Source organism: Tamandua tetradactyla, chromosome 16 (assembly GCF_023851605.1).
Source record: "Tamandua tetradactyla isolate mTamTet1 chromosome 16, mTamTet1.pri, whole genome shotgun sequence".
Classification (NCBI taxonomy): Eukaryota; Metazoa; Chordata; class Mammalia; order Pilosa; family Myrmecophagidae; genus Tamandua; species Tamandua tetradactyla.
The window spans coordinates 25,795,228-25,821,981 of NC_135342.1; the positions used below are offsets into that span (position 1 = coordinate 25,795,228).

The following is a 26,754-nucleotide window of genomic DNA, read 5'->3' on the forward strand; positions in this document are numbered from 1 at the left end:
AGGGCTTGTCTAAGGTAGGCAAGTTTCCATTGTGACCCAAGGAATGGGCAGGAGTGAGAGTTTGTGTGAGTGGGGGGGAGGATTTCAGGCGGAGGGAACAACATGCACGCTGGAAGGATAGCAGAGTAGCCGTGGATAGTGGAGGAATGGGTATAACGGGGATCAGTGGGGCCCAACTACCCAGCCATATTGAAAAGTGGGGGCCTCATAGTGTCTACTTATCCCAATTATTCTATTTATTCTCTTATTGCTAAAAGAATCCACGGCTCATGCATTCATTGACAGAACACCCATAGTGTACTGTTTTGTGACCAAGAGAGAAAGACCTCTGCCCTTGTGGGAAATGGACAGTGGACCAGTTTGAATCTGTGGTGGACTCCAGAAAAGCCATGCCCTTTAATCGTCATTCAATATTGCTGGCTGGAAGATTTTTGATTGTTCCCATGGAGATGTGACCTACTCAGTTGTGGGTGGTAACTTTTGATTAGATGGCTTCCATGGAGTTGTGATTCCACTCATTTCAGATGAGTGGAGTCTTCATTAGTGTACTGGAATTCTTTAAAAGAGGAAATATTTTGGAGGGAGAGCCATGAGAACCATGAGAGCCAGAGACCTTTGCAGATTAAGAAGGAAAACGCCCCTGGGGGAGCTTCATGAAACAAGAAGCCTGGAGAGAGAGCAAGCAGACATCGCCATGTTTGCCATGTGCCTTTCCAGTTGAAAGAGAAACTCTGAATTTCATCAGCCTTTCTTAGTGAAGGTAACCTCTTGTTGGTGCCTTAAATTGGATATTTCTATAGACTTGTTTTAATTTGGACAATTTCATGGCCTCAGAACTGTAAATTTGCAACTTAACAAATTCCCCTTTTTAAAAGCAGCCATTTCTGGTATACTGCATTCTGGCATCTAGCAAACTAGTACAGACAGTGAGAGGGTAAAGTGACACAGAGCACTGCAGGGGCTACATTAGGCTGGAAGGACCTGTTTGAGGAGGTAGCATTTGACTGAGACCTCATGGAGCGAACATGAGAAGATCTGGAGAAAGAGCATTTCAGGCAGGGGAGAGAGCCAGTGCAAAGGCCCTGAGGTGGGCCTGTCCATGGCATGTTTGAGGAATGGCAAGAGGTCAGTGTAGTTAGAGCACTGTGAGTGAGGAGCAGAAGGGGAGGAGATGAGGACTGAGAGAGGTGAGCAGGAAGATTATACAGGGCCTGGGAGGGAATCTGGGCAAAGCACGTGGTGCAGTAGCGCTTGGTACAAAATATGTCTTTGGTCAATGTGAGCCTTTATCATTAATCCTGGGAGCAGAGGGGAGCCCCTGGAGGTTTTAAGTGAGGGAGTGACAAGATCAGAATCTAATTTCAGAAGCTTCCTCTGGCTGTCAGTGAGACAGTGAACTGGATTCTCAGTGTTAGTTTGGCATACTTGCCTGCCGACATCTCTGGAGACTCCTTTTCTGTCTTCTCACACACCTCGTGTTATCCACAAATTTGAATGGCCTGTTATCACTATCTTATTCAGGTCAGGAAAGAAGGTGCTAGCTATAAATAATAAAGTGGAGGAGGGCAGAGCCCCTACAAAACAGAGCAGGGGCTTTGGACCTGGCCTCCTGGGCTTACATCTAAGTTTCATTCCTTATCAGTGTGTGTCGCTGGGCCTCAGTTCCCTCAGTTGTAAAATGGGGAAAATAATTAGGTCCACCTCTTGTGGTTATTATGATGATTCAGTGAATTAACTCATGTAAAAGAATTCAGAACCAAGCCTGATGTAGGGGAGTGCTCAGTAAATGTCAGTATCACATTGTACTATCTTAAAGAAAACAACAATACCCCTTCTTAAATACATACTTTTCTTCTTCTCTCTTTCACTTTATAGCAGAACTCCTGGAATCAGCTAATTATACTTGCTGCCTCCAGTTCTTGTCTACCTTCTCGCCTGAACCCCAGGGAGTGACCTCCATGAGGCGCAATCTTCTGCTCAGTTCTTAGCCCCGTTTGACTCAGTCTCTCACACTGACCACCCCTGAGCTACTCTACCTCATAGACTGCTCCTCTTCAGATTCTCTAAAAACTGGCAGGCTTCAGGGCTCAGTCTTAAATTACTCTCTCCCTCTATCTGTACTTTCTCAGTTGGTGAACTCTTCCAGCCTCGAGGCTTTATTCTGATGACTCTCACTTTCTCTTTCCAGCCTGACTTCTCCCCTGAACTCAAGACCCCATATCCAAGTACCCACTTGATGTCTCTATTTGGATGTCTAATGTATATCTCAAACTCAACAGTCAACACTGAGCTCCTAAGCGGATACCCCAACTCACTCCTTACTCGGTCCATTCTTAGCTCAAGGCAAATCTGTTCTTCAGGTGACAAGACGTGGTGTCATCTTCAACCTCTCTAATGGTGCTGATCTATCAGCAAATTCTATCTGCTACAATTTCAGAAAATCTACCCAACACCCACCCACTTTTTATTCCATGGCCTCTGCTCTGGTCCTGCCACTCCTCTCTGGCCTAGACCTTGTTGCTTCCCTGCTCCTCGTAGTCTCTTCTCTATACAAGCCACAGAGACTCTGTTCACATCTAATTTAGATTCTGCTCCTCCTCTGTTTCACACCTTCCCAAGCTCCTTCTCACTTGGATCAAAAGCCAAAGCCCTAATTCAGAGAGACAGAAAGTAGATTAGAGGGACGGGTGATGGGGAGTGACTGCCTAATGGGTACAGAGTGTCAATTTTGAGAGGAATGAAGAAGTTTTGGTAATGGATACTGGTGATGGTAGCACAATATTGTGAATACAGTTAATTCCATTGAAGTTTATGCTCAAAAATGGTTAAAATGGCAAATTTATAGTATTCATGCTACCCCCAACCCCCATATAATCCATCCACCCATCCGTCCATCCATATATACACATACCAAAGCCCTCAAGACCCTACATGATATGTCTCACTGCCCCTCTGACCTCAGGTCCACCACTTTAGCTCTCACTCACAGTGTTCCAACCATACTGTCCTTCCTCTCAGAGGCCAGGCACACCCTGCCTCAGGGTCTCTGCAGTTGCAATTCCCTCTACCTAGAATGCTTTTCACCCAGATGCTACAGAGCTCACCACCATCTGACCTACTTCAGGCTTTTCTTATTTACCCCAATTTTCATATTTATTGTTGATTCCCCAACCAGAATGTCAGCTCCCTGAAGGCAAGGATATTTGTCTTGTTCACAGCTGGGTCCCAGAGTCACCTGCTGAATAGGCGAATGAGGTACCACCCTCTTCCCTGGCCCAGCCATGCCCAAGTCTGACTCTGGTGGGTGCCTCACTGGGTGGCCAGGCACTTACTTCTTTGGGTCAGTGAAGGGAAGCGGTCGTGGCGGGGGCTCATCAGTTCTCTTCCACCCTGCTGGGTGCTTATTGTGCACAGGCTGCTTGGAGAAGAAGGACTTGGGGACGGAGGCAGAGAGTTGGAAGGGGTTGGACTGGGCCAGCTGTGAGGATCGAGGAGTCTCTGCACTGGCAGTTTTGTAAACCTGAGCAGGGTAGCCAGCCCTTGAGCCCATGTCACTGCAAAGCAAAAAGGAAAGAAAGAAAAAATGAAACCCATTTGCATTTGGTGAACTCTTGGGAAACAAAAAAAATCTCATTTATACAAATAATGCATGAATACATTATTGCTGAGAAAAATTAGCAATATATAAGTCTAATATAGAGAAAAGGTAAAGTTGCCTGCACAGCCTCCATCCCATCCCAGTGATGTCCTTCTAGCCCATTTGGTACCTCTGTGGGAATCTAAAAATGTCACCCCCAATGGGGGTGGATATACCTGGGATTCTACTTCTTTAGGGAAAAACCTACCTAGCTGAACGTGGGGGTCCCGTCCAGCCCTCCTGTGCGGGCTTGAAACTGTGGTGTACCCCAGAAAAGCCATGTTCTTTAACCCAATTCAATATTGTTGGGTGGAATCTTTTTTATTGTTTCCATGGAGATGTGACCCACCCAATTGTGGGTGGTATCTTCTGATTAGGTGGTTTTCATGTGACCCCATTCAAGGTGGGGTCACTTACAGGAGCCCTTTAAGAGGGAGCTATTTTGGAAAAAGCTTCAGAGCAGACAGAGCCCACACAGCCAGAGACCTTTGGAGATGTAGAAGGAAAATGCCCCCAGAGAGCTTTATGAACCAGAAGCTGGAGAGAAAGCTAACCGATGTTGCCATGGGCATTCCCAACTGACAGAACTGTTCTGCACGGCATCAGCCTTTCTTGAGTGAAGGTAACCTCTTGTTGGTGCCTTAACTTGAACATTTTCATGGCCTTAGAACTAAGCGTACAACTTAAATTCTGATTTTAAAAGCCATTCCGTTTCTGATCTATTGCATTCTGGCAGCCTTAACAAACCAAAACACCTCCCTAGAGTAACCATGGTTTATTTTCTTTTTAAAATGTTATCTATGCCTTAGAAAACTAGCTATGTATACAATCAGAAAAACAGGACTTAAAGTTGGGGGTGGGTGGGAAGATTATGTTTTTACATAATTGGGATCATACTAATACATTGTTTTATAACTTGTGATTAAAAAAAATTTACAATGTCTTGCCACGTAGCTTATTCATTAAGTATTTTTCAGGTGCATAGTACACATTAGACACCATTTCAGCTAATTCTAATCTAAAATAACAGTACATTTATTCTAATAGTTGGATTCTTGCTGAACCAATGCCACAATAAAACTAGTTCCATCAACTAAGGGACACAATTGCTTACCCCATTGAGGCAAATCAAACTTTTAAAGTTTTTTATAAAATTCCACCTCATTTCGAGTAAGAGTTATTCAAGGGAAAGTAACATCCTTGGAGTATAGATTAGAAAATTCATTTTGCAAGTTAATACATTTAGCAAGATTATTAAAGGATGGTACTTTGGCCTATGGCCAAATGAGATGGGAAAATCCTTTCTCTCAAAAGAAAAATCTACTCATTTCAGCACTCTGGAAATTGACCAAAGGCATACAACACTATGATGAGCATTAATGCTAAAAAATTTGCTGAACTTTGGGTAAGAATATAAGGAATCTATGGCATTTTGGCCTGGGGCTGCTCACGACACTCCCTTCCAGAACAAGGAAGTTCTGTGAGAGGAGGGTAGGCTGTTAAGAGCCAGTAACTTCTCTGCTGAAAGTGAAGGGGGCCCACTTGACTGGATCAGTGGGCAATGCCCATTCCCAGCAGCTTTGTTAGTAGAAGTGATGATCTGGGAGGCAGGCAAGAAGGGAGGGACAATTGCCCTACTAGTCTGAGGCTGCAGTTGTAATTGGAGCAGGCATGTTACTGGGCAACAAAAACCAGAGAGGGCCCGAGCTAGGCACACACTTCTGGCTGATTCTGAGGCTGTGAGCACAGAAAACTCAAAATGGCCTAATGGAAACTAAAAGCTAGGGAAATCTTGAAAATGGCCTGAATGTGAATGGGTTCCATTACCTACACACAGATACATCGGAAGAGAAGGAAGTCTTAATGGTTCAAAGTGGTTGAACATAACCTTTGTCCACATTGGCTGACCACTAACCTACACAGATACAGGAGTGATACCTCAGAAGCAAGTCTTTAAAACAATACAACAAACCTTCCTGGCAATGTGGGACAGAAATCCTAGAAGGAGCTGGGACTCAGCATCAAGGATTGAGAAAATCTTCTAGACCAAAAGGGGGAACAGAGAAATGAGACAAAATAAAGTGTCAATGGCTGAGAGATTTCAGAGTCGAGAGGTTAACATCCTGGATGTTATTCTTACGCATTATATAGATATCACCTTTTTAGTTAAGGTATATTGGAGAGGCTGGAGGGAAGTGCCTGAAAATATAGAGCTGTGTTCCAGTAGTCATGCTTCTTGAAGATGATTGTATAATGATACAGCTTTTGCAATGTGACTGTGTGATTGTGAAAACCTTGTGTCTGATGCTCCTTTTATCTACAGTATGGACAGATGAGTAAAAAATATGGATTAAAAATAAATAAATAATAGGGGGAACAAATGTTAAAATAAATTTAGTAGATTGAAATGCTAGTGATCAATGAAAGGCAGTGGTAAGGGGTATAGGAAAAAAATAGGGGAAACAAAAGCCAAAATATATTGGGTAGATGATAATACTAGCAGTCAATGAGAGGGAGGGGTAAGGGGTATGGTATGTATGAATTTTTTCTTTTTCTTTTTCTGAATTGATGCAAATGTTCTAAGAAATGATCATGGTGATGAATATACAACTATGTGATGATATTGTGAGGTATTGATTATATACCAAGAATGGAATGATCATATCATAAGAATGTTTATGTTTGTACGTTATGTTTTTAAAAAATTAAAAAATTAAGGAAAAAAACAACAACAGGAACAACAATAACAATGAAAAAACCAAGGACAGACATCATAGCTATATACTGTAGGGGACAGATTTCACAGATTTAGCCCAAATAAAGAAACAAAACAAAACAACCACCACTTTTAGGAGGGAATAATCAGAATACACAGTTGCTACAATTTATTCTCTAACATGTTCAATTTTTAACAAAAATTATAAGATATGCAAATAAATAACAAACTATGATCCATATTCAGAAAAAAAGCAGTCAACAGAAACTGTCTCTAAGTGTCCCTATATGTTAGATTCAGCAAACTTCAAAGCAACCATTATAGTTCAAAAAGCTAAAGGGAACCATGTTTAAAGAATTTAAGTCAAGTACGACAACAATGAATCAGCAAACGGAGATATTTAAGAAAGAGGAGGAAATGATGAAAAAAGAACAAATGGAAATTATGGAGTTGAAAAGTACAATAACTGAAATGAGGAAATCACTAGAGGAGTTCAACAATAGATGAGTGAATCTGAAAACATATTAATAGAAATTATATCATCTGAAGAACAAAAGAGAAAGTAGGGAAAAGTGATCAGAGTCTTACAGACCTCTGGGATAACATCAAGCATACCAACATAGGTCCAATGAAAGTTTCAGAAGCAGAATAAAGTGTCAGAGGAAATGTTTGAAGAAATAATGGCTTAAAACTTCACAAATCAGATGAAAAACAATCTATCCATTTAAGAAGTTCAACAAATCCCAAAGTGGATCAATACAAAGTGAGTTACACCTAGGCAAACAGCTGAAAGTCAAACACTAAAATAAAAATCTCAAAAGCAGCAACAGAATAATAATCCATCACACAGAAAGGAGGACTAATACATTAATAGTTGATTTCTCATCTGAAACAATGGAGACCAGAAGGCAATGGGATGATATTTTCAAAGTGCTGAAAGATAAAACTCAACCAAGAATTCCATATTCAGCAAAACTATCCTTCAAAAATGAAGACAAAAATAAAAACACTTCTAGATAAATACAGACTGAGAAAATTGTTAGCTGACCTGCCTTATGAGAAATAATAAAGAAAGTCCTCAGACTGAAAGAAAATTATCCAGATGGTGATCTGAACCCTTAGGAAGAAAAAGAGCACAAGATGCTAAGTATGTGGGTTAAAATAAGACTCTCTTTATTTTTTCCTTATTTATTTTCTCCTTTGACGACATAAAGATTATATAAAGTGATCTTTATAACACTGTTTTTGGCTTTATAACACATATAGACAAAATATATTTGACAGAATTACACAAAGGAGTGGAAGGGAATAGAGCTATATTGGATGAAACTTCTGTATTTTATTGAAATAAGTTAGAATTGATTGGAATTAAATTTGAAAATTAAGATGCACATGGTATGATAACCCTCAGAGAAACCATTAAGAAAATGAATTTTAAAAATAGCAAAAAAAAAATAAGGAATCAAAATTGAATATTAAAAATATTTCTTCAACACAAAATAAGGCAGTCAAGGAAGAACAGAGGAACAAGAAGGAAAGCAGATGTATATAAAACACATAAAATGGCAAACGTAACTCCAACCATTTCAGTAATTATATTAAACACAGATGGTTTAAATACTGCAATCAAAAGGCAATCATTATCAGACTAGATTAAAAAGTGAGATAAAACTACATATGCTGCCTACAATTTAGCAACATCTATTAAGAGGGCAAAGGTTATGCATTAGTGGTGGATGTCCAGGGAGCCACCAGAGTGTATAACACTGGTAACGAATCTTATGTGGGGTGGTTAGAGAAGGCTTTTCCAAAGAGGCAGTGGCATCAGAGCTGAGAAAGGAAGGATGAGAAGCATCAGCCTAACATATGACCTCCAGAAATCCATACCACAGGAAAAAAACAAACAAACGCATGGAGGTATGTATAAGAATGGTTACTGCAGCATCACTTGCAATCTAAAAAAGTTGGAAATGGCCTGATGTCTTTTAACATGGGAGTAATAGCCAGACTGCAGCATATTCACAGGGCAGAAAAATATGCAGCCAGTACAAAAATGATGTAGATCTGTTTTTATGGATGAACACAGATGTCCAAGCTGTAGTAAACAGAAACAAAGCATGGTGTGCAATGCAAGACTTTTTTTTTTTAATGTGTATATTTAGTATGTTTATTACTTTTTTAAAAAAATAAAAGGTACACTGCATTTCTAACAACAGGTCATGAAATTAACTTCATGGGTCTTGATGATTATTAAGGAAAAAATAGAGAAGAACAGAATAAAAAAATGTATCATGTGAGGTAAGGTTAAGTAGTTCTATGAAAATTACAGATGCCCGCACCAAACCGCAATAAAGCTGAAGTTTGGGTAATGGTGAAAACTGTTTGAAAGAAGTGGAGTTGATACAGCTATGGAGAAAAATCTCTGGAAGAGTGCACACTAACTGATTATCTCTGGAGGTAGTAATGACGGGGGTATATGCACAGAATAAAAGTTAAATTAAACCATGAAAATCAGCAAAGAGTAAAAAGGAAGTGGCCATTACACACCTCAGTTTTTCTCCTAGACACAACCACTTTCTCTTCGTCGACAGAGAGCCTATGCACACTCAAGCATGCATGTGTGTGACAGTGAGTGTATATCCTTTGGTTTTTTTTTTTTTACACAAATGGCAGCACATCATAAACTTGCTATGAACCTGGATTTTAGACTTAATGTCCTGGAGATCTTGCCATAGGATTGTATGTAAAATGCCTGCAGAAGGTCCCTTCTGAATATACCGTAATTGATTTAAACCCTAACTTTCACTTCCTATAGTACATATTTCCAAACTTTGTCAACAGTCACATGTAAATTTTGTAAGCTGAAAACAAGAGTGATTTTTTTATCCATATTTTTTTTACTCATCTGTCCATTCCCTGAATAAAAGAAGCATCAGACACAAGGTTTTCCAATCACACAGTCACACTGCAAAAGTTATATCTTAATACAATCATCTTCAAGAATCAAGGCTACTGGAACACAGTTCAACAGTTTGTTTTTCCTTCAGCTACTCCAATACACCATAAACTAAAAAGGGATATCTAAATAATGTATAAGAGGAACTTTCAGGATAACTTCTAGACTTTATTTGAAATCTCTCAGCCTCTGAAACTTTGTTTCATTTTTCTTCCTCCTTTTGGTCAGAAGGCTTTCTCAATTCCATGATGCCAGGTCCTGGCTCATCCTGGGATTTCTGTCCCCTGTTGCCAAGGAAGTTTACACCACTGGGAGTCATGTCCCATGTGGGTGGGGAGGGCAGTGAGTTCACTTGCTGAGCTGGCTTAGAGAGAGAGGCCACATCTAAACAACAAAAGAGGTTATCTGGAGGGTGACTCTTAGGCATAATTTTAAGTAGACTTAGACTATCCTTTGCAGGAGGAAGTTTCATAGGGGCAAACCCTAAGATTGAGGGCTCGGCCTATTGAGCTGGTTTTCCCCACTGCTTGTAAGAATATTAGAAATTTGATAAATGGGGAAGATAAACATTTCCTCCTTTTTCCCTAGTCCCTCAAGGGAACTTTGCAAATACTTTATTCACTGCCCAAATTACTCTGGGATATATCAGGGCATCACAACTAACCTGGACAAACCAAGAAAACTTCAAGCCCTATTCAAGATTCCATGTACCTATGGTGTTCAACTAAACTGACCAGACAAGTTAAATAAGGAAATGCACTACCCAAAATATAAATTTTGCAGCAAATAAACATCTCTCCCTGTGGCCTCACACAGAAGTTGAAGTTTTAAAATATTGATGACATCAAAGACATGATTTTTAAAAAGGGGAGGAAAAAAAGATGAATACCCTTTGTCTTGGCATCTGTTAGCCAGTTCTATCCATTGCCTCTTTCTAGAGAGGTTTGCCCTCTGGTAAGTCTCTGTGGCAGATACAGTTTGGTGTCATCTTATTCCCCCTCACTCCATAAATGAAGGCTGATTTTACTCATCCCTGCTTGGGGAAGGTGACCTGACACCTGGATCAGGTGATACATCCCAACTGGTTGAAGCCACTTGTCTGGATGGGTTTGGTGTGAACCTGTGACCCATATCTCGCCAGTGAGACATTAGGGATGTCATCAGGCTGCTGGGGATTTCTTGAGAAGGGTTTTTGGCAAAAAAACCCAAACAGACCCAATCAGACATCTGGAGAGAGCTCCACCTCCTCTTCCATTGGCTATTTTATCCATCTAGTTTAGATACAGTTACCTTGAGGTCTGAAGGAGTAGCCTGTAGGCCAAGGGAGGTAGAACAGAAACAGGGAAAGAATCTGGGTCCTTGAGTCAATAAATTACCCAACCCTGGAGGCTTCCCTTTCTTGGAATTTCTTATATGAATTAATAAACTCCCTCCAATTAACTGAGCTGGGATTTTCTGTTGCAGCCAAAGGCAGTCGCAGGACTATCTCTGTCTTCAATTTCCCCAAACCTCACGAATTTCCCTAGGCTTTACTCAAGATGGTACCTCAAGCACAGTAGAGTCTCAACAAATAACTATTCCCAAGTATGCTGTGCATACTAACCCAGTCCTCTGAGGGTGTCCTTTCCTACAACAGCCCAGGAACTATCAGATATGCCAAATGCCAGGCTGGCTTGGTCATTTCTCGGCCCTGGGCAAGGTGTACTGCACGTGGTGGAGTTCTCACTCCATCTGCCAATTAACACAGAATGAACCCATTTTCTCTTGAAGCAATGGGACAGCCATGTACCTGCTCAAGGCCTTGGTTTCTTCACCTGAAAAATGAGGCAGTATAGCATGGCAGATGAGAACATGAGCTTTGCTGTGTACCTAAACCAGTTTCTAATCCCAATCCCATGATTTACACACTGGCAGTCTTAAATTGGGTCCTTTTCCCTAGTGCTTCAGTTTCCCCATCTGAGAAATGAGGCAATGATGCACCTGCCTCACGAGCCCATTTGTGTAAAGTGCTCAGCACCAGCCCAGGCACTGAGGATGTATTCCTCAAGTTACAGTCCTAAAAAGATGTAAAGTTGTAAAGTGCTCTGTTTGGGCTCCAGGCTCAGACAGGTCTGGGGGTGGGGGTGGAGATCCCATTCTGCATTCTCCCCTTATATTTTCAATCAGAGAGGTTCTGAGTTTTTCTGTTTTCCATCTTAGGGGAGCATTTAAGATTTTGTTGGGGAAAGGTTTTGTGGCTTAAAAAAAAAAGTTTAAAACCATAAAGGTCATATGAGCATTTAAAAGGCTTCTCTTTCATTCAGCCCTGGGGATTTGCTGGAGATCTGATGGGTGGTCTGGAGTAAATGACAGGTATAGAGGAAGCTGGCATCCCCCTGTCTGCAGGAGTAAGAGCAGTGGTGGTGCAGGGGTCAGGGGCAGGCTGACTGCAGTTGTACCCATGTATCCAGGCCCTGTCCTAAGCAAGTTACAGGTATCACCTCACTGGCAGGAAGAACCATTATCCCTATATTTCAGGTGGGGACACTGAGGCTCATGGAGACTAAAAAATTTTGTTCCAAATTGTGTAGCTGCTAGGGAACAGAGGCAGGATTCAAACCCAGGCTCAAGCGACAAAGCTTTTAACCACAACCCTGAGGGACTCTCAATAACAATGATAAACATAAAACCAACATAAAACAAAAGCAGAAGCTGGTATTTTTGAACACCTATTATGTCTCAGGCCCTGTGCCAAGTTCTTTAAAGACATGACTGATCTTGGCTCATCTTTGCAACTTTAGAAGATAGATCCTATTAGTATCCCTATTTTATAGATACAGAAATCGAAATTGAGCCTCAGAGAATCTGACAATCCTAATGAAGTCCATGTAGTTTGTAAGTCTTAGGCCAGAGCCTGGGAAAGAACACTGCTCATTCATATATCCCGAAGCATGTCTCTGGAGAGCCATCCCCACCTGGCCTCTGGAGAGCCATCCCCACCTGGCCTCACCTGCTCAAGGCACTAGGCTTGAGAGTTGAATCAGGCCCTGCATGTGACTGGATTTATGCTTCTAGGTAGGAGCTGTGAGTGGCAATTCCACCCTGTGGTTTGTGGAGCAAAGGGGAAGATCTTCAGAGGGTGAAAGCAGAGAGGATATGGGGCTTAAGACTCACTGGTTCAAAACAAATCCAGAATCCAACCATTGCTCACCAACTCCACTAAGCACTGCTACCTGTATCACCACAGTGGCTACCTCTCTGGGTTCCTTGCTGCCCTCCCCCCAGGTCTGTTCACACATGCAATAGAGGAAGCCTACAAACATGTGAGTCAGATGATAACCCTCCTAAGGACCTTCTGTGGCCCCATCTCACTCAGAGGAAATTATAAAATCCCCTACAAGGCCGCTATGATCTGCCCCCCATCACCTCTATGCCCTCAGCTCCTCCCAGTCTCCCTTTCACTCACTCTGCTCTAGCCACACAGAAGGTCCTGAGGAGGAGGACATACAGAAATGTTGCTGCCTCAGAGCTTCTGCACTATTCCCTCTTCTTACAGATAGCTGTATGGCTCATTCCTTCCTGGGAGTTTCAGGATAGAGTCTGGGTTCTTCTTCAGCTGACTGTGACTCTCCAAGTGAGTCTCTATCGTATAAGCCCAACCTCCTAACACAGGATGTCTCCCATAGGCAGAAGGGCTTCAGCTGATCCCAAGACCCCCAGATTACCTTTCAGGGATGTGCCTCTGGTATCCTGGAGACTCCTGGCATCAGCCTGGGGAAGCAAGGTCACATGCTTCCTGCCTGCCTGGGAATGCTTGGCTGTGTTAGCACATGTAGCTCCTCCAGAGCAGAGAGCCTCTGACAAATTGCTCTGGAAACCCAGGAAGCTTTGGAGTATGCCCTACCTCAGGAGAGGGAAGGGGGCCAGGTGGCTGCCTGCCTGGGATCACTCAGCCCACTACAGTGCCCACAGCAGTGCTGGCGCCTGGCGGCAGGCCGGCAACCAAGCTCCCATGACGAACGTCTGAGGGGGTGCATCTGTGAAGTCACTGAAGTCACTAATGGGCACAAGCTGCTACAGGCTGCAGCGGCTTACACGGCAAGGTCTGGCATCCAGGGTAGGCTATAGGTGGGGGGCTCCTTATTTGGGCATGGCAGGGTCCATCCTTTTCCCAGTAGCTCTTCTATTTTGCCTCCCCCATTGCCCTCCCACCTCTTCAAGAGTCAATTTTCCCCAGAGGGATCTTTTAAAAATATAAATCAGACTATGTGCTTAAATATATCCCATGGCTCCCGAGTTCCTCAGAATCAAATCCCAGCACCTGACCATGTATGGTTATCAAGCCTGCCAGGGCCTGGCCCCTGCCCACCTTCGAATCCAATCTCCTGCCATTCTCCCCTCTGCCCCATCTTAACATTCCCAGAGCACTCCTGAATTCAGCCTCAGGGACTTTGCAGTTGTTCTTTCCCCAGCCTTAACACTCTCCCCAGGGCTCATTCCCTCTCTTCCTTCAAAATATCACCTTCTCCCAGAGACCTGCCAAGATCCCACTCCCTGCTTTTTTTCCGTTTACTGTTATTTCTCCATACACTTACTATTAACTGACATTATATGGTTACTCAGTTGTTTATCTTTCTGTCTAGTTCTCTCTTAGAAGAATGTCAGCTCCTCTACTGGGGGACTATATTTTGGGCCCTGCTGCTATCACCGTGTTCATAACAGCGGCTGGCACACAGTGGACTTTGTGATGGTCAGTGAATGTGAGAATAACATTTCTCTTTGGCCTGTACACCTGCTCTCCTCTTCTCCTAAAAATCAACAGCTCTCCCAGTCTGTGGCAGCCTCTTGCTGCTGAACAGTCTGCCTGAGATTCTCCTACCCAGCTCACTGGGACGGCTGACTCCCTCCCTCTATATCCTGGCACCACCACCTGCCAGTGCACTGCCAGTTGCTTTGTCCTCCGGTCCAGGCCCCTATCCTTTCCCACTCAGATCTTGGCTTCAGCCCCATCCACATTCTTACACATAGCACCATCTTTTAAAAACACAAATCCACCTGTATCACCCTCTCTGCTGAAATCTTTTACTGCTGCCCATTGCTCTTGAAATCAAGTCCAAACTATGTAACTGGACTGAGAGGGCTCTGCTTGGCCTGGCCCCTGCTGACCTGCCCAACCTCCTATCAGCTGCACATGTGAGTCAAGGGGCTTGTGGTCAGGGACTTGAGGACACCATCCTGGTCCTCACATTAGGGTCTTTAAACCAGAGCCCCTCTGATCGCACACCCTCTAAACACCCTATCTTCCTCTCTCGCTGTTGTTGTTTAACTGCAGAAAAGCCCATATACAACAAAGTGTACAAAACATATAGGTACAATTTGAATAAACACTCTCATAACTGCATCCCAGGTCAAGACCCTAATATCAGCACCTTCGCTCCATTCCCTGTTCCCTCCTCCTTATCTCTCTCATCCTGGGCAAAAGATGATTTTCCTCAGGGAAATTATCCCTGTCCCCAGGCTAGATTAGAGCTCCCCCTAATGGGCCCTTCCACCATATCCACCTTCAGCTCCCAGCAGGTCTCCCCCTCAGGCTTCCCGCAGGCATAATTAATTCAGGACTTTGATAATTCTTGGCTGGCTGCCTCCCTGGGATTCTGAGGGCCCTGAAGACCAGGGCCTATTTATGTTGTCTGCTGCCAGGCTCCCAGTGCCCAGACCAGCACCTGGCATACTGTAGGTGCTCGCTGACTGAACACTTATGTGTTATTACAGTACAAAGCACAGTGGAGGAAGAGACAAGGGTGGTCACTGAGCCCCTCTGCCAGCCTTGTTCCCGCAATGGCCAAGACAGACATAGGACCTGCCCTCAAGGAGCTGGCAATGGGCAGCAGTTGTGGGTCTGGTTTGGCCCAAGGGCACATTTGGGCTGACAACAGGTATGGAAGGTTGGACAGAGGGGCCAGTAGCAGGCAGGCTATTAGGGGACACCAAGGCATGTGCAGGCCCATGGGGCCCGCGCCTGGCATGAAGCAAGTGCTCCATGACAGCCGGGGGGCACGTGCCTATTAAACGGGAAGATCACGGGAGGCCAATTGGGGTAAGTGGGGGTGGGACTGCAGGTGGGACCTGTACAGAGTATTCTCTGGAACCCTTCCAGTTTCCCTGGCTAGCTCATCTTCTTGTTTTCAGGGCTCAGCTCAGATATCCTTCCTTCAGGAAGAGCCCCTGTCCCACCACTAGGCCAGGTAGCTTCTTTGGGCTCTAAAACCAATCACTGGTGCTTCCTCCATCCCAGCCCTGATCCCACTCTGGGCTGTCACTGCCTGGGGACCACTCTGTCTCCCCCACTGGACTTGGAGCCCTGAGAAGCAGGCCTGGGTCTGTCTTAGTCACCCTGGTGTCCCCAGCCCTGACTGTTATCAGGGCCTGGTCCAGAGGAAACATACTGATTTAGTTTGTCTGAGGTAGAGCTGGGGCGTCATCTTTTTTGCAAGCTCCCCAGGTGATGACCGCCAGTTGTGAGGACAGCTGACAGGCACTGTTCTAAGGGCTTTACAAACATTAACTCATTTCATCCTCACTGATGAGGAACCTGAGGACAAGAGAGGTTCGGTCACTTGCCCGAGGCCACATAGTGATGGATGGGACAAGGGGAGGGATTGAACCCAGGTGGACTGGCTCCGGAATGTACCCGTAGCCCCTGCAAATACATTTATTTATAGTAACTCATTTTATTTCCCTTAACTTATCCAAAATAAGAATATCTATAAAATCAGGGAATAAGTTGGTAACACTTTTCCATAATACTCATTAGAGCAAATATATATCCATTTAAAATAAAACATTTCCCACTCTGCACCACCCAAATCACCTCAAGCACCCCATTTTGGGAAATACAGTTCTTCACTAAATCCTGGTTGCCTAGGAGAAAACTTCAGGAAACACAGCCTTAATGAGTAGATAAGAATGATTTGCAATTAACAACAATTGTCTGTATGGCAATTAAAGCTCCCAACTGCACAGCCCTCTTTTGAAGCAGGCTCCTCTCCCATTTTTTCCCCTCATTTCTGGGTTCAGCCTGTCCTTCCCTCAGACAGGCGTAATTTTATACCCACTCCCCTGCTCGGCCACAGTCTACTCTCCAGCAGAGCTGCCTTTATGTCACAGATCTTGAAACCCTACTGAGTATTTAGGTTCACAAACTTGGGCCTGTGCACAGAACAGGGCCTCCCCTGGCTGTGACCCACGATGCCCCTTGTAGGTGCTGTTGTTATCAAGTCCCGCTTGGGTGGGGGCTGTTCTACCTTGTCTCAGGGATGATTTGATTCTGTGGTGAGGCCTGGGGGGCCTCCTCCAAATCTGCTCATTATTTCTCCTCAGCTTCCCGCCTAGTGTCTAAGACATAACAGGTCCCTAAGAAATATTTTAAAATATTTCTGAGTATATTTATTCATTCATTTGAATGAATACATGAATGAACAAATAAGCTGTTCCAAAAGGTCTGTGAAAGTTCCAAAAGATCAAGGTTTACTTGTCTAGAGAAGCAAGCGGAGGGAGACACACCTCCCTCAGTCACTCAGACACACTCTTCTCCTCCCACCTTCAGTCCTTCTCCTGGGCACCTGGAGTCAAGGAAATCCCTGGATGGGGTGGCAGCTAGGGGAAGACACTGACCACCAGTCTCAAATATGGTGGCTTTCAAGTGTGTCAGGGAATCACAGGTAAGTCAGGAAATCATTTAAGTGGATATTATCAGCATTAAAAAATTTTAAACAGGATAGATCAAGGTCATCACACACAGTAAGGAGAAGTTCTGTTTTATAAAATTTTGTTTCTTTTTTTTTCCATGTAAATATTTATGTATAGCCTTAGACACAATTCTGACCATGAGTAGTTGTCAATGAGGCTGGAGGCCACTGCTCGGGTGCACATATCCTGCTGTGAGCAGGGCCACAGGGTTTGGGGGGCTGGCAAGGGTGTTAGGAAGCCAAGGAAGAGGCCCCAGGTACCTAGAAGGCCTTCAGCCCTCTACTGGGCCTTTGTACATCACAGCGTGGTCAGGGGAGGGAGGGAAAGCTGTGGGTTTGGGTGTCAGCACTGGGACAGTCATGCAGGAATCCGTCTGAGGCCCTGGAGGGCTGTGGGTGAAGCTGAGCCCCCTGCCACGGCAGACCCATTTTTCCTTCTCTATGTACTTTTCTGGGAGGTGATTTGGAACAGCATGAAACTCACAGTGTATGTGGTTCAGACTCCATGTTGGGGCTGATCCATGCCTATTCTTTCTCACTTACTTCCCTGCCTTCTTCTCCAATCAGTGGTTCTCAAAGTATGGTGTCTGGACCAGCAGCACTACCATCTTCTGGGAACTTTAAAAAAATGCAAATTCTCAGGTTCCACTCTTGACTGAATCAGGAACTGGATGGGATCCAGCAATGTGTGTTACTCAAGCATTCCAGGGACCTGTTTGGGTACCACTGTCCTATGCTATGAAGGCTAGAAGCTAAACCATGATCTCTCAGACATCATGGCAGCTAGGGAGGTCACAAGATACCGTCTACTGAAGGGGGCTCTTTTCCCACATAAAGGGACAGTGACATAGTTTTCACTCTGTTATTCTCTGCTCCCAAGGAGGGCCCCCTCAGCCCTCTGAGACCATGATGACAGACGATTATGAGAAGGATAGTGGGGCAGGAAGATATAGGACCAGTCCTGAGGTGCCCCTGAGCAGCTGCACATGCCAGCTCTGCCCCTCTCTGGACTCTGTTAAACCTCTATTTGCTCAAACCACTCTGGGTCAGGTTTTCTATTACAGACATACTTCTCAGAGATAAAGCCTGTGGCCCCCATAAAGCACAAAAATCGTTTGCTTTAGCAGAGAAGGAAGGTAAAAGAGAGACACAGGGTCAGAAAGAACGAGGCAAAGAGACAGCCAGGGGTTTTCCCCTTCTACCTAGGACCCTTGAAGGCAGCAGGCGGTGGGGAGGGCCCAAGAAGGGGAGAGTTTGTAAGCACGCTAGTGTAGTTCTGGGAGGATCCTGATGGGGAGGGGGTGTCCTACTATCAGGAAGGGGTAAAGGGGAAGGTAATCGGACCTAGTAAGGGGCCTGGACTAGGTGCAGTGCCTTACCTGGGCTGCCTTGTTGGGTCGCGGCTACCCCCGGCCAGGCCTGTTGGGGTGCTGGAGCCTGAGGAGTAGAGCTTCGGTCGGTAGCCCTTGCTCTGGCCAGCAACCACTGGGGCGGGTGAGACCTCCCGCCGCCTGTCTGTGTGGTGGGACCTCCCGCCAGCTTCACGCCCCCCGCCACAAAGGCCCATACTTCCTGGGGTCTTGTGAGGCTTGGTAGGCCGAGGTACTTTGGCCAGGGGCATGCAGCTGGGGCTGGAGGTATACAGGGTGGTGTCTATGCCACTGTCACTGGAGCCACCCTTGGAGAGAGGGTCTTGCTCTGGCTCCAGGGCATCCAGAGGATCGAACCAGCGATCGTCACTATGGCTGCTAGACGCATTGCTGGAGAGGGTATTGCTGCTGGAATGACTTGAGTACTGAGGTTCTCCCTGGAAAGACAAGAGAAGTGTGTTATCCCTAGAACCTGGGCCTGGAGCATGAAAAGGAGAGGCTGGAGGACCAATCTTCCTTCCCCTTGAGTCCTCCTTCCTCTTGAGTGTTACTGGCTCAGTAACTGGCCATGTGACTTTGGGCAAGTAATTTAACTTTTCTGTGTATCAGTTTCCATGTCTGTAAAATGGAGTGATAATAATCCTGCCTTATAGGGTTGCTGGGAGAATAAATAAGACTGTGCATGTAACAAACATGCCACATCTCAAACTCAATACATCCAAAACTGAGCTCCTGACCTTTCCTCCCAAATGTGTCACTCACTGATTGCACCTCCATTCTTTCAGCTGCCCCCCAAAGAATGCTGGAGTCACTCTGGATCCTGCTGGTGCTCTCAATCTCATGCCCAGACCAAGAGCAAATCCTGTTGGCTCCATCTTCAAAACAGAGCCAGAACTTGACACTTCTCCCTTCATGGCCCCATGCTGGTCCTTTCTACTGTCTCCACTAGACTACTGCAGCAGCCTCCTCCCTGGACCTCTTGTTCCTGCTCCGACCTGTCACCACCAAGTCTGTCCCCCATACACAGTCAGAGGCTGAGAATCCCTGGGTCCAATTATGGCCCTTTCTTGTTCAGAGTCCTCCCATGGCTACATCCCGTATAGGGAAAGGCCAGAGTTCTCCCCACGTTCCAGGAGGATTCACTTGATTTGGTCTCATGTTCTGGTCTCTAACTTCATTCCCTTCCCACTCACTCTTGATCACTTCACTCCAGCCACTTGGGCCTCCTTGCTGGTCTTTTGCCATGTCAGACACATTCCCACTGCAAGGCCTTTTTGTACTTGCTGCTCTGCCTTCAATACTCTTCCCTTAGATATTTTCACAGATTGCCCCTTCACTCCATTTAAAGTTTCAGTTTTGAAGGTCACCTCCTTCTAAAGCATCAGCATTTGTTACTCTCTTTTATCTTAACTCTGCTTTGTTTTTCTTTCATAGCAAGGATAAGTTTTTGGTGTTATGTAATGTGTCTGTTTATCTGCTTACTGCTCGCTGCCCTCACTGGGATATCACTTCATGAGGACAGGGGCTTATCTGTCATCTTCACCGCTGTGTTCCCAGCAGGACATAAGTGCTTGTTGAACACCTTTAAGTGAATGGATGCGAAGAGACTGCCAAGGGCTCATCCAAACTATCTCCTCTTCCTCACAGGTAGGTGTGGACCACATGATAGAATCTTGGGGAATGCAAATGGAAGCAGAAGTGATTTGTACCATTTCTGGGCCTGGGCTGTAAAGCCTTCCAGTGTGATTCTTTTTCCTCTCTGCCTGGCCCCCCATATGCTGGGAAGATGCAGGGAAGGATCCAGCACAGGGCTCTGGGGTCCTCAGGGTCATCAGAGAAAGGGAGCCTGGCTGAGTCACAGCCGGAAGGCTGCTTGTGGGATACCAGCATTACGCTGTTCTATGACAGTGAAATAAGCTTGTAGTGTGCAAGGCCACTGAGATTTGAGGGCTGTCTGTTATAGCAGCTAACTTGTAGTAACAAGGAAACTGAGGCTCAAGAAGGTTAAGGGATTTGCTTAAGACGACACACTTGGTGAGGGATGGAGCCAGGATATGAACCTCGTTGATTCTAACTCTAGAATCAAGCCAACCAGTTCCAGTCCACAGCAGCCAGGGTAGGCACAGAGGCCAGCACATAGAGCACTGGCTCCATAGGGTGGGGAAGGGTGGGGCCCAGACTCACTTTGGAATGCCTGTTGGGGGAATCTTTGCCTGCTGTGTCCTGCCTGGAGGCATGCTTGTTGCCGCTGCTTCCTGTCATGGCTGAGAGCCGGGCCGGGGCGGGCACATGCCACAAAGGCTCTGTAGGGAGAGAGAGACACACAAGCTGTTAGAGGTGACTCAAGCCTTGGCCTGAGTCCACTTGATGGTTCTGGTCCTAAACATGGTTTAATGATCCTGTTCCTCCACCCAGCTTGTCTGCTTGGCTTATACAGGACCATGACCCTGGAAACTGATGTCTTGGGGTATAATAACACTTAATAATAGCAGGCTAAACTCACTGAAGCCTTCCAACAATCTATCACCATCACTCCGAAATGAGGTCGAACATATTTTCATGCTTACCTGTCATTTGGCTCTTTCTCCTTTGTAAATTTACTTGTTCTTCTTTACCTGTTTTTTTTCTATGGGGTTGATTGTTTTTTATCTTATTGTTAGTAGAGTTTTATATATGCCTAGCAATCTTATATTTAAGTAGAAATAACTTTTCTTTTAAACAAAAATGGAATAATAAACATTGTTCTACAACTTGATTTTTCCTTTTACAACATATCTATACTTGCTCTTCACTTTATACTACAGTTTCATAATTCATCTTTGCATAACTGAATATTGTTATTTCATTTTTTTTTTTACATTCCCGGGCAGGCACCGGGAATCGAACCCGGGTCCTCTGGCATGGCTGGCAAGCATTCTTGCCTGCTGAGCCACCGTGGCCCGCCCTGTTATTTCATTTTTAATAGCTACACAGTATTCCACAGGTGAATATGCACCAATTATTTAATCATTTTCTGTTGATGGATATTTAGGTTCATTTCAATTTTCCCTTACAACAATGCTACATGCAACTTGGAACAAGTGTGGGTTGCGTCCAGGACAGAGCTTAGAAATGCAATTGCTGGTTCAAAGATGAACAGGTTTAGAATCATGATGGCTGGTGTTGGTATAAATTCATCTACACTGTTAAGGACAGTCATGTGCTTGAACTGAGCATCTGAACTTTTAAGAAAAATGTGAACAACCTCATCAGACAGCACTTTAGTTAATTTCTATTGAAATGACAAATGCACTCACACTGGGGATCTGAACCAGGTGGTCTGACCCCAGAGCCCATACACTTAAGAACTCCTTATTTAAAGTAATTATAACGAGGATGATGATTAACCACCTGCTATGTGCCAGGTACTACTGTAGGGCTTTGCATGTGTTATGTGCTGTATTCTCCCATTCACACTGTGAGGTACGTATTATTATCTCCAACAGATAAAGGAGAATATTAAAATTCAGAAAAGGTTAAGTAACTCGTCCAAGGGCACACAGTCAGAGAGGGTCATGCAGGAAATGGAACTCCAGTCTGCCTGTGTTTTCAACTACTTCATCCTCCCTCTGCTTTCCCCAGTGACGACCACACTGGCAACAACTGACAGTAAGTGCTTGCTTGATAAGTAGGAGCTGTGATTATCCTGATGATGGGCTGGGTTGTGTGCTTTGAAGGCTGGGCAGGTGTGATGTCACTGGATCCCCAAACCACCCTGGAAGGAGAGACACTCAGGTTGTCTTCTATAGAGGAGGGACTTGAAGCTGCAAGAGTTATGGTCACTGTCAAGGTTCACACTGTACATGGCAGACCCTGAACGTCAAGCTAGGCCTGTGGGGGCCTGAGCTTATAATCATAACACTCTGCTGTCTCCAGTCCAACCTGGGCTCACATTCCTGCTGGGGGAGGTGGTCTGATAGGCTGAGAAGGGCACTCAGGGCCACTGCTGGGAGTAACCTGGCTGGACTCGGTTTGGACTCAGTTGAAGGTGTCACTGCCTGTGTGGCTTTCACTTGGGAACCATGGAAGCAAGAGAGCCGGGGAGGCTGGCCATTCTGCCCATCTACCCTACCTCTATAGATAGATTTCTTCTTTGAAGCATTGCACATATTCAGGAGGTACCAGTCTCATGTGAAGTAGCCAGACTTTGCTGGGAAACATTTCTTCACATGAAACGTCAGTCCCATGGCAACTGCATACAGCCTCGTAACTTAAATATTAAGCAACCCATAACCCTGAAGATGTCCATGTTTCTAACCCTAATATGGACATCTTCCCTTGACTTTGGATCCATGCATTTAGCTGCCTCATGACACCTCCACTTGGATGTTTAATGGGCACCTCCCACTGACCAGGGCCCAAACCAATTTAACTCCCCACCTTTCCCAAACCTACATCTCTCAGTCTTTCTTGCTCAGTTAAGGGCAGTTTCATCCTTTCAGAGCAAAAGCCCTGTATCGTCCTAGGCTTCTCTCACACCCGCATCCAGATATCAGGAAATTCTGTCATCTCTACTTTCAAAGTACCGTATTCAGAAACTGCCTATTTCTCCCCCTCCACTGCCTGATGCTAGTCTTGCTCTTGCCCTACCCCACCAGAGTCTGTAACCGGAGGGTCTCTGTGGATACCGACTCAGATTCTTTCTCTCCTCTGCTCAGAGGGCTCTGTAGCTCCTGACCCACTGTGAGTAAGGGAGAAAGTCCTAGCTGAGGACCACAGGGCTCCACACTCTGGCCCTGTCACCTCTCTGACCTCATCTCCCACCTCTTCCCAGACTCTCTTCCCAGCCACACTGCCCCCCTCGATGTCCCTCCGACACCACAGACACACTGCTGCCTCAGGGCCTTCGCATTAGCTGTTCTCTTTGCCTTAGCATGTTCCTCTCTCAGCTGGCTCCTCAGCATTCTTCAAGCCTCACTTGAAATGTGGTTTGCTTATATCTCCTTGAGCCCCATCAATATCTCTCTCGGCATTGTACTAGTTTCCACTCTAATTCTCAGCATTATTAGTGATTATTTTATCATTTCGGTGCCCTTGTTTATCATCCATCTGTCCACCAGACTATCAGCTCCAACAAGACAGAGAAGGAGCCTGGCTCACATTATATCCCAGTACCGGGCTGGCATGTTTTGTTAGTAACGTACTAAATGAATGGATAGAGGAAATGTCAGATTCCTTCCCCTCTTGGGCTTCCTGCTTGTCTCCCTGCTCGTCTCCCTGCTCCTGGTTCTGCCCTTAGCAGGCCCTGATCCCCTGCCTGGGCCCTTCACTAGGCCTCTGGAGCAGCACTCAGCGACCTTCTGGCTCTCCTGCTTTACCTTTGACAGCTGGGCAGGCGGTAGACATGGATTTGGCCGTGAGATATGCTAAAATGCTGACCAAGGCATGGACTTGGAGCAGCTGGTGAACCTAAGGGCATCTTCCCAACCTGGGCTGCTCTGAGGCCTAGGAAACACACTCCGTGGGTGAGGGTTTATGGGTAGTGTCTACGGTGATGTTTAGGAAGGGATTTTGAAACCCAGCAGGTCTTAGTGTAAACTCCAATTATTCTACTCACCAGCAGGGACCTTGGATAAGTGACAAAGCCTTTTTGGGTAGGGGGAAGACAGTCAGGCCCCATCAGGCATGGGGACTTGCTCACTCTTTGTTCTCATCCCTAAACAGGGCAATCATGAGGCTCACTCGTTTGTGTTTCTGAGATGATCAGGCAGGAAGGTATGCAGAATACCGAATACAGTGCCTGGTATGTGGCAAGCATACCACACTGCGTCCTGTGATTAGGATTATCACCATCTGCTCAGAGTGGGCAAGTCCCCATGCCTGTTGGGACCTGACCATTGTCCCCCTACCCAACGCACACTTTTTCTTCTGGGTCTTGGACCCACTCTAGGCTTCAGGATGATTTTTAAGCACAGACTACCCTGAAGTATGTACAGAGGAGTTAGTCACCTTATAACCAGGGTCCAAGGTAATGAGAGAGGAACTAAGTACTATGTAGCAAAGAGAGGAAAAGGGAAGGACAAAGACAAGGGTGAGTTTCTGTGACAACTTACTGGGGCCTAGGGTGAACACTGGAAAAATTTCCTGCCTGTCTTACATTTTGGTGTAATGAAGTTGCCAAGCAACCTTTTTACTCTTTTTCTGAATTGGAATGGGAAAAAAAGTTAAATCTGTCTGTCTTGGAGCAAAGATGACAGAACTGCAGGAGCTGACAGGCAGGATCAAGTGGGCTGAAGAGAGGAGTAAACTGTGTCTGCAGGTCATGGAGACAGCAGAAGGGAGGGTAGAGCATAAACCATGAGGCTGAGAAGTTAGAGAATGCTCCAGAGTACTAAGCCTGGGATATGTGACCTCTGCCTTACCTGACAAGGCCTGAGGGCCATGACTTCTCCTGCTGCCGAGGATGAAGGAGTTGGTGATGGACTGAAAGAGCCATCCACCCCAGCTGCCTGAGTGTGTAAACATTTCCATTTCTTACCCCTCCAATGCCAATCCTCACTAACACTTCAATTTATTTTTTCCTTTGAACTCACCCACCCACTCACTCATCTGGTGGTTCTCAGACTTCAAAGAGGTCATAGGTGAAATTATGTTTAAAATATTCATCTAAGTAGTACATGCATATGATAATAAAGACATACAGGAGAAATAACATATGAGAAGATATTCAATTGCATAAAAAAACACAAATTAAAAACAGTGTGATTTTTTTGGTGCCAAGATGGAGGCTTAGTGAGGTGTGGGATTTAGTTTGTCCTCCAGAATAGCTACTAAGTAGCCAGGAACAGTACAGAACAACTGCTAGGGCCATGTCAGTGACCGGAAACACAACATACCCCAGTTTGGACCAGCTGGACCAGCTGCGAGCCCACACAGAACTGTGAGTTCCTCAAGCCCTATTGGCTGGCACCCCTCCCCAACAGGCTGCTTCCCAGAGGGGAAAGGGAAAACTCTACCAGCAGCAGGGGCTGAGTGCAACTAAGCTTCAACTGTGGAATTAATTCAGAAATTCTGACTACTAAAAATAGGCCCCTAGCTCAGCTGAACCTAGTCAAAACGAAGGTTGCTGATTTTTGCCCTGGCACGAGGTGGCAAGTCTGATGGAAAAAGAAAAAAGAAACAGAGGTTTTTGGATTGGATAGCGCATAATACATGAAAGAGTATGGACCCTGAAGGAAAGGAGGGGGCACACAGGATCTGAAGGTACAAAAGCAACATACTAACTTATGCTATTGATTGGCAAATCTGAGGAATGGGGGTCCTGCTCTGAGAAGGATTTTTCTCTTTCTTTTTTGTGGCTGTATTTCCACAAAGGCTTGACTGCCTTTGGATACAGTGGCAGGGCTTCTCAGGCTGCAACTACCCCAGGTATAGGCAGAAACAAGCTTGTTTGAGAGCTTCTCTGGAGTCTGTGCCTTCCAGAGCGGGGTGGGCCCAGCTCAGTGGATTCCCTACCCCAAGGAATTCAAATCCCAGGGTTTGGAAATTTGAAGCAATTAAAGTCAGCCCACAACTTCTCCTCAGTCTCCACCACACCCCAGCAGGGAGAGTCTGCCAAAGTTAAAGTACCACATCACTTTATGCTGATGGGATCTGCAGGAAGACAAGGGCCACATACTGGGCAAGATAGGAAAATGACAGAGTCCAGAGACTTCACAAGAAAGTCTTTCAACCTGCTGGGTCTCACCCTCAGGGAAAACTGACACAGGTGACTTTCCTCCTGACAGGAGGCCAGATTGGTCTGGGAAAATCTGGCTAAGGTCTATAATACCTAAGCAGACCCTCCTAAGGGTGGGGGGGAAAAGGCACCTTACAGGCAGGGCAAGAAACAAGAAAACAAGAACTGAAAAATTCTGATCTATTAAATAAAACCTAAGCTAGTGGTCCAGGATAAGCTGAATGGAATGTCAAAGAACAGATAGACAACAAAGTCATCCAGCAAGAAAATCCTAGGTAAAAGAAGTGAAAATAATCTCCAAAATAAACTAATTAAGGTAATTAAATGTCTAGACGCCAGCAAAAAATGACAAATGACACTAGGAAAATTGAAGATATGGCCCAGTCAAAGGAACAAACCAACAATTCAAATGAGATACAGGAGTTGAAATACTTAATTCAGAAGGTTCGAACATTCGAGGAAAACCTCATTGAAAATCAAATCAATGAATTAAGGGAGGATATAAAGAAGGCAAGGAATGAACAAAAAGAAGAAATTGAAAGTCTGAAAAAACAAACCCAGAATTTATGGGAATAAAAGGCACAGCAGAAGAGATGAAAAAAAGAATGGAAACCTTCAATGGTAGATTTTG

The 26,754-nt window shown here is 45.1% G+C and overlaps 1 protein-coding gene and 1 long non-coding RNA gene across 16 annotated transcripts in view; one reads left to right on the forward strand and one right to left on the reverse strand.

The window, feature by feature from the left end:
- Positions 1 to 26,754, reverse strand: part of SIPA1L3 (signal induced proliferation associated 1 like 3) — a 308,825-nt gene that overhangs the window by 24,687 nt on the left and 257,384 nt on the right. For 13 of the 14 annotated variants that reach the window (XR_013163484.1, XM_077132031.1, XM_077132021.1 and 10 more), the window contains 3 exons: positions 20,591 to 20,709; positions 18,416 to 18,843; positions 3,333 to 3,554 (listed from right to left, as the gene is read on the reverse strand). Coding sequence is in view for 13 of the 14 variants with exons in the window: in XM_077132031.1 (XP_076988146.1) it covers positions 3,333 to 3,554; positions 18,416 to 18,843; positions 20,591 to 20,709 (769 nt within the window). In the remaining variant the exon portion in view is untranslated. Of the gene's footprint in view, positions 1 to 2,092; positions 3,239 to 3,332; positions 3,555 to 18,415; positions 18,844 to 20,590; positions 20,710 to 26,754 lie in introns of those variants that run through there. The other variant, XM_077132032.1, reaches the window with a different exon arrangement.
- LOC143659258 (uncharacterized) overlaps positions 14,917 to 26,754 on the forward strand; it is a 38,321-nt gene continuing 26,483 nt past the window's right edge. For both annotated transcript variants that reach the window (XR_013163485.1, XR_013163486.1), the window contains exons 1-3: positions 14,917 to 15,224; positions 19,964 to 20,053; positions 21,892 to 22,054. This is a non-coding gene — a long non-coding RNA (uncharacterized LOC143659258). The remainder of the gene's footprint in view (positions 15,225 to 19,963; positions 20,054 to 21,891; positions 22,055 to 26,754) is intronic.